The sequence below is a fragment of the Salmo salar genome, chromosome 14, assembly GCF_965601325.2.
Source record: "Salmo salar chromosome 14, fSalSal1, whole genome shotgun sequence".
Classification (NCBI taxonomy): domain Eukaryota; kingdom Metazoa; phylum Chordata; class Actinopteri; order Salmoniformes; family Salmonidae; genus Salmo; species Salmo salar.
In genome coordinates, this window is record NC_138304.1 from 35,675,873 (window position 1) to 35,684,045 (window position 8,173).

Sequence of the window (8,173 nt, forward strand, 5' to 3'; positions counted from 1 at the left end):
ATAATCAACTAATCATGATCTTCAGTTAAAAACGCAATTAGTTTAAATCAGGTGTGTTTGCTAGGGATGGGGGGAAAGTGTGACACCAATCAGGCCCCGAGGACTATAATTGCCCAGGCCTGCCTAACCACTAGGCTGCCTGCCACCCCAAAGTAACACATACTAGAACAATTATTATACAGGTATAGAGATTAAAAAGGGTAACTACAATAGAAGAGAATATAACTTAATAAAATAAACTTCTTTGTCCAGATTTTCTCAGCTGCACTCTAGGACGGAACATAACAGCCAACATATAAACATATCTTAAAATAAATACTTTAAATACGTGTTTGACTTGAAAAGAAAGGAGTAGAAAATAAAATAATCCCTGTAAAAATGAAAGTAGACAGGGTGGTACTTGGCTTGAATGGAACATTGGGAGACATTCCTCGCATAGTTTTGGAACAATTCACCCCATAGGCTACGTCAGACCTCTTTCGGGTATAAAAAATGAGAGGCTACACCAGCGGACTATATATACCTTGTAATTCACTCTGTAGTTAAACCTACACTGCGTGCACCGTGTCTGGAATAATCAATCTAAAGGAGCCTTTTTCTTTATTAAGGAAGATAAGAAGACTATTTCACTAGACATGAATATGTTGATGCTTTCCTTAGTTTTTTTCCTTTATGGGAGTTTTACTTCGGTAAGAAAAAAAAAATAATATATATATATATATATATATATATATTAATTAGTCGTAGCCTACAATAAAATCCGTGCTTGATTGTCAATGCCGAGGGTGGGTGACGGTGATTTAATTCAGATTGTCCCCACTCCATCTCACAGAAGAAATAACATAAATGAAGTGAATATTTGTAGAAGAAATAACATAAATGAAGTTAAATAAAATATTATCTTATAACATGTTTTTGTTATTTTAGGCATCTGCATCTTGTCCCTCCGAATGTTCGTGTCCTCTTGAGTTAGCCAGGTGCGCTCCAGGAATCAGCCTCGTGCCAGACGGCTGTGGATGCTGCAAAGCTTGCACGCGGCAGCTCAATGAGGACTGCAGCAAGACCGAGCCATGCGACCACGTCAAGGGACTGGAGTGCAACTTTGGGGCTGGTTATGGCACAGCTAAAGGCATCTGTCGAGGTATGATTGGGGCGGCAGGTAGCCTAGTGCTTAGAGCGTTGGGCCAGTAACCGAAAGGTTATGTCGTTCTACCCCTGAACCAGGCAGTTAACACACTGTTCTAGGGTAGGCCTTCATTGTAAATAAGAATTTGTTCTTAACTGACTTGCCTGGTTAAATAAAAAAAAAATGATACAAGTGTATTGGAAATACTGATACCCTGCTGTGGTCACTGTAACTTCTACAAATTAGTACAGACTCCAATGGGTTTGGCTGTAGAAATGTACGTTATGAACTTGTTTATTACAAATGAGGAATTATGCTTTTGGTTTATTTACAGCTCATTCTATATAATTAGAATATTACACTTGACTCGCATTGTAAGTCTCCCTGTCTGCTTCTCCAAACAGCCAAATCAGATGGAAGACCCTGTGAGTACAACAGCAAGATCTACCAGAATGGAGAGAGCTTCACTGCCAACTGTAAGCACCAGTGTTCATGCATGGATGGTGCCTTGGGGTGTGTGTCCCTGTGCCCCCAGCAGCTCTCCCTGCCAAAACTGGGCTGTGCCATATCCAAGCTGTTCAAAGTGCCCGGTCGCTGCTGTGAGGAGCTGGTCTGCCCTGAGAAGGGGAAAGCCTCAGTAGACAAGAAGGTCAGCAAAGATGGCCGCAAGGATAAACATTCTGATGATGACTTCACAAAGAGAAACGAGCTGGTGTCTTTCATCGGAGGAGGACTCAAGTCTTTAGCTGGTGAGTCAATGGAACTCTGTTTATTCCAATGGTTCAGTTTGTGAAATTATTGAGCTCCAATTGATGTAAAGCCTCGGTATACATCCAGACAGGGAGTTTAAATGGAAAAGCTATTTATTATCCCCATCTGTATGTACAGTGTATGTAGATTTAAACTCATGTCCAAGTTTTGTGAGACCCATCCAATGCACATTGACTAATCGTCTTGCCATCTTTTCCCCACAGCTTTCAGGAGTAAGCCTGAGAGTCGCTTGATGTCCAAGGGGAACAGGAGGTGTGTGGCTCAGACCACAGCCTGGTCCCCCTGCTCTAAGTCCTGTGGTTCAGGAGTTTCCTCCAGGGTCAGCAACAACAACAGCCAGTGCAAGCTGGTGAAGGTGACTCGTCTCTGTGAGGTCCGCCCATGCTCCCAGTCATCCTACTCATTCCTGAAGGTATGCGTCTATACATTATATGGTCATTTTTCAGATGCTTTTATCCAAAATTACTTCTACAGTTATATTGAGTATTATGTGAGAATCGAACCGGCAGGAGCAATGCTGATATCACCGTGATGAAACGCAGGCATGTCCAGTACATCAATATTTTGTTCTCATATTGTTCTTGTTCTCCTCTCACCAACATAAGTGTAATCGCATTGCGAAGGCCAGCCGTCCAGTGACGCTAACCTATGCAGGCTGCAGCAGCGTGAAGAAGTTCCACTCCAGGTACTGTGGTTCTTGCCTGGACGGGCGCTGCTGCACCCCTCAGCAGACCCAGACTGTGGCCGTTCGCTTCCGCTGTGAGGACGGAGACACTTTCAGCAAGGACGTCATGGTCATAGAGTCCTGTTCATGTGACTTTAACTGTTCCCATAACAACGAGAAGCTCTCTGGGCTCTCCAATGGTATCCGCAAATCCAGAGACTGAGGGGAAGGTTTAGGGTTCCACACCCTGTATGAACACTAGGATTACAAAGGGGTGAGATGACAGGGAGTAAGGATAACTCCATATGTGCACTGCTATGCTGGAGACATTTTTGGGGGGGATTTCTTTTTTTTGAATGAATTGCTTCGTAATATTGGAGTTATTGGCTGCTTCGATATGGAGCGTATTATGTTGTAATATTTCTGTTCAATGACAACATGTTTTGTTTATTCAAACAAGGCATGAGATGCACTCAAGTTTTGTATGCATGTCGATCTTTGTGTTTATTTGTAAATATGAAAACATCTGCTTTGTGGCAGCTACTAGAATGATTTAATCATGAGAAGATTTGTGTCAAATAAGTGCCATTGTTTTTAATATCACAACATTATTTATTTCTAAAATAGGCCATATTGGAAAATAATATTTTCGACCATTAGTTTTTTAAATGTTATTAATAAATGTATGTATTTATGGAACCTGATGCTCTGTCGTGAATGACTAGATATCACAGTATGGACAGTTGATATTTAACCTAGTTTTGGTGGCATTGCTTTCTCTAGTTTAAGCTATCCTCCGCCCATAGTTATTTTAGAGTAAGAGATACCTGCTGTGATTCTGGCTGACCCACTTCTGGGGGGATCTAGATTTGAATGGATGGCTCAAATGTGTACATATATAATCTAGTAGTTCATTGTGTTTGTGGGTCATCTAATCCAGCTCCTACATTTCATTCAGTCTGCACAAACATCAACTCATCATAAAACCTCTAAATACATCCAAGTCTATTTTCATACACCAAGTGTCTATAACCCGATCTGTGGGCCATGATCTGCAATGGTAGTGGAGATCTGTTAATGTTGTACATATATTAGAGGTTTTTACGTGTTGATTGGATATGTCTGGTTGTTTTTACCCACTTAGTTGCAGGACAGATGGTGGGTTGGCTTGTCTGTTTTGGCTAGCTAATGTTTGCATTTAAGATGCATCTCCGCACCTGTCACCTGATATAGAGGTCCTGGATGGCAGGGAGCTCAGCCCCAGTGATGTACTGGGCTATCCGCATTACCCTCTGTAGTGCCATGCGATTGAGGGCGGTGCATTTGCCATACAAAGCATGTTGCCTACCCTCACCACCTGGGGTTGGCCCATCAGGAAGTCCAGGATCCAGTTGCAAAGGGAGGTGTTCAGTCCCAGGGTCCTAAGCTTGGTGACGAGCTTGGAGTGGCCTATGGTGTTGAACGCTGAGCTGTAGTCAATGAACAGCATTCTCACATAGGTACTCCTCTTACCTACAGTACCAGTCAAAAGTTTTAGAACACCTACTCATTCAAGGGTTTTTCTTTGTTCTATTTTTTACATTGTAGAATAATAGTGAAGACGTCAAACTATGAAATAACACGTATGGAATCATGTAACCAAAAAAGTGTTAAACAAATCAACATGTATTTTATATTTCAGATTCTTCAAAGTAGCCACCCTTTGCCTTGATGACAGCTTTGCACTCACTTGGCATTCCCTCAACCAGCTTCATGAGGTAGTCACCTGGAATGCATTTAAATTAACAGGTTTGTCTTGTTAAAAGTTCATTTGTGGAATTTCTTTCCTTCTTAATACGTTTCAGCCAATCAGTTGTGTTGTGACAAGGTAGGGGTGGTATACAGAAGATAGCCCCATTTGGTAAAATACCAAGTCCATATTTAACTAGGCAAGTCAGTTAAGAACAAATTCTTATTTACAATGACGGCCTACCCTGGCCAAACCCTTCCCTAACCCTGACGACGCTGGGCCAATTGTGCGCCGCCATTTGTGCACCGCCCTATGGGACTCCCGATCACGGCCAGTTGTGATACAGCCCGGTATCAAAACAGGGTCTGTAGTGATGCCTCTAGCACTGCAATGCAATGCCTTAGACCACTGCACCACTCGGGAGCCAATAAGTGAAGAGAATAAGCAAAGAGAAATGACAGTCCGTCATTACTTGAAGACATGAAGGTCAGTCAATTCGGAAATTAAGAACTTTGAAAGTTTCTTCAAGTGCAGTCGCAAAAACCATCAAGTGCTATGATGAAACTGGCTCTCATGAGGACCACCACAGGAAAGGAAGACCCAGAGTTACCTCTGCTGCAGAGGATAAAGTCATTAGAGTTAACTGCACCTCAGATTGCAGCCCAAATAAATGCTTCACAGAGTTCAAGTAACAGACACATCTCAACATCAACTGTTCAGAGGAGACTGCGTGAATCAAGCCTTTATGGTTGAATTGCTGCAAAGATACCACTACTACAGGACACCAATAAGAAGAGACTTGCTAGGGCCAAAACACACGAGCAATGGACATTAGCCCGGTGGAAATCTGTCCTTTGATCTGAGTCCAAATTTGAGATTTTTGTTTCCAACCGCCGTGTCTTTGTGAGATGATCTCCGCATGTGTGGTTCCCACCATGAAGCATGGTGGAGGTGGTGTGATGGTGTGGGGGTACTTTGCTGGTGACACTGTCAGTGATTTATTTAGAATTCAAGGCACATTTAACCAGCATGGCTACCACAGTATTCTGCAGCGATACACCATTCCATCTGGTTTGCGCTTAGTGGGACTATCAATTGTTTTTCAACAGGACAATGACCCAACACACCTCCAGGCTGTGTAAGGGCTATTTGACCAATAAGGATTGTGATGGAGTGCTGCATCAGATGACCTGGCCTCCACAATCACCCGACCTCAACCCAATTGAGATGGTTGGGATGAGTTGGACCGCAGAGTGAAGGAATAGCAGCCAACAAGTGCTTAGCATATGTGGGAACTCCTTCAAGACTGTTGGAAAAGCATTCCAGGTGATGCTGGTTGAGAGAATGCCAAGAGTGTGCAAAGCTGTCATTAAGGCGAAGGTGGCTACTTTGAAGAATCTATTTTCAATTGTTTAACACGTTTTTGGTTACTACATGATTCCATATGTGTTATTTCATAGTTTTGATGTCTTCACTATTATTCTATAATGTAGAAAATAGTTAAAATAAAGAAAAACCCTTGAATGAGTAGGTGTGTCCAAACCTTTGACTGGTACTGTAAGTGGATGAGCACAGTATGGAGTGAAATTGCATCGTCTATGGATCTGTTGGGACGGTATGCAAATTGGAGTGGGACTCTAGGGCATCTGGGATGATAGAGTTGATGTGTGCCATAACAAGCCTACAGATGTGAGTACTATAGGTTGCTAGTTATTGTTGCAGGTAGCCTTAGAGTTCTTGGGAACAGGAATGATGGAGGTCAGCTTGAGAGATGTGGGGATTACAGACTGAGACAAGGTTGAAAATGAATATGCCTGCCAGGTGTTCTGCACATGCTCTGAGAACACGCCCTGGAATACCGTCCCCGCGGCCTTACGAGTGTTAACCTGATTAAAAACATTACTCACGTCAGCCTTGGAGAGTGAGATTACCCAGTCCCCTGGGTCAGCAGTGGCCCTCATGCACGTGTGTGTGTTTGTGTGTGTTTGTGTGTATGTGTGTATGTAATAAAAAAAATGTGTAATACCTTCTCATTTGCTTAACATGTCAGGCATCAGCATGAAAGAAGAATGCTTTCCAGTAAAGTGAGAAAGAGAGCGAGACAGATGCATCACTGACAGTATTACATAAGCAGACTTGGACAGGGGGAAAATGAGGGCATTGACGCACACAGAAGTAAAATGCGTCCATCGTGTGTCTGAGGAGTACCAAGGACTTTTGTCTTTGAACACTTGAGAGGAGTGAAACAGGTCCAGATACGATCTTTAAAAAATCCTATATTCCTCATTCAGTTTACTTCCTAAATTGAAATGGAACTGACCCTGTCGCTAACCATGGGAGGCAGAGAACTTGACTGACATTAGTAGCCTATGCCCTATACCCTAGGGCAGGGGTATTCAACGCTTACCCTACGAGGCCGGAGCCTGCTGGTTTTCTGTCCTACCTAATAATTCATTGCACACGTCTCAGGTCTAAATCAGTCCCTGATTAGAGGGAAACAATTTCAAAAATGCAGTGGAACTGGCTTCGAGGTCCAGAGTTGAGTTTGAGGGCCCTAGGGTTTGATAAGTTTACATAATAGCAGCTCACCACCAGACAAATGCAGGCAGGATTATGACTCAACCAATAGCCCCATAATCATACCATAATCAACGGTGGTCCAGTACACTGGGTATTCTGGACAACTAATCAATTGAGGTCAAACCTTCCCTTCTGTGAACACTGTAACAGAGGTTTGAAACTTCTAAATTACAGCCTCTTCAGTCTCTTTGGCTGTAACGTAGAGGCAAAGAAAAGACAAATGGCAAAGAAGAACAGAATGAAGTCATCATCCCATCGTCACACTCTTTGGTCCAACTCATGGCAGCCAGCTAATATACCCTCACATAGAATGTATGGTTATCTTATGGTTAGTGAAGGGGAAACACAGTACAACAGTAATTAGTGTTGATTAGGCCCAATGGAAACAACACTGTCCATCTCTGGCTGTCACAGGGATGTCATCAGATGTGTCAAGTCAAGCTTATGTAACAAAGCATTGTGAGATGTGCCAAGGTTCCTGTTGGGAGGCCAGGCTATGGAGTGTACCTTAGTTCGACTGGAGGCCTGCCTGTATACCCAAACAACCTCTAAAACCCAATATCCCAGTTCACATAAACACATCAACAGTGAAACACAAAGAGGACAAGAGGGGAAGGAAGTATCAGTGGACATGTGGTTCACGTTGCTGCTCGTTTGTTGTGTTCCAACTTGAAATATACTTACTCCTGTCACTATATTAGACCTTATTGATTATGTTACCTGATTAATAAATGTATATGGTATGTCAATGAATGGAGAAGATTCACTTTTTGTATGGAAAGTTACTGTGAGAGAAAAGGGGAACAGCAAGTGTGTCCAAAGTATGTTGAGTAAGTTGAACAGAATGTCCCTTGTAAGCATCACGGAGAAGTGACCTGAAGGGGAACCGCTACCAGACCACTTAACCGCGCAACATCTAGGCAGTTTGGGAAACAGATGGACAGTTCTGAGAAGTCACACACATAATCTCATCTTGACATACAGTATATATATATGCCTGTTTGATCATTGTACAAGTGTGTTTGCAGCTGAAGCATCCAGTGGGTTGAATAAACTTGGTTTGAGTTTTTTCTAGTTGTCCGTCTGAGTTCATCTTGTTTGTTCACAACCTATCAGTTGAATTGTTTGTTTTTGTCTTTTACATAACTGAGACTGTGTTAGCTCTGCGTTGGATATCTGGAGATCCTGTGATGAAACCAGGCCTGACAGCTAAAGCAACTGTACCTTGTTTTCAGATGTTAGCATTCAATCAGATTGTTTCCCTCCAAATGTTATGCAAAGTGTTGACTGACTACTCCTGAGC

General features: G+C 42.6%; 1 protein-coding gene across 1 annotated transcript; it reads left to right on the forward strand.

Annotated features, from left to right (window-relative positions):
- The first annotated feature begins 378 nt into the window (after positions 1–378).
- On the forward strand, positions 379–3,260 carry LOC106569355 (CCN family member 1). Its single transcript, XM_014140652.3, has 5 exons — positions 379–689; positions 928–1,141; positions 1,531–1,875; positions 2,101–2,309; positions 2,503–3,260. Exons 1-5 carry the CDS (start codon positions 636–638, stop codon positions 2,782–2,784), a joined length of 1,104 nt encoding a protein of 367 aa, XP_013996127.1. The 5' UTR covers positions 379–635; the 3' UTR covers positions 2,785–3,260.
- The last annotated feature ends 4,913 nt before the right edge of the window (positions 3,261–8,173 follow it).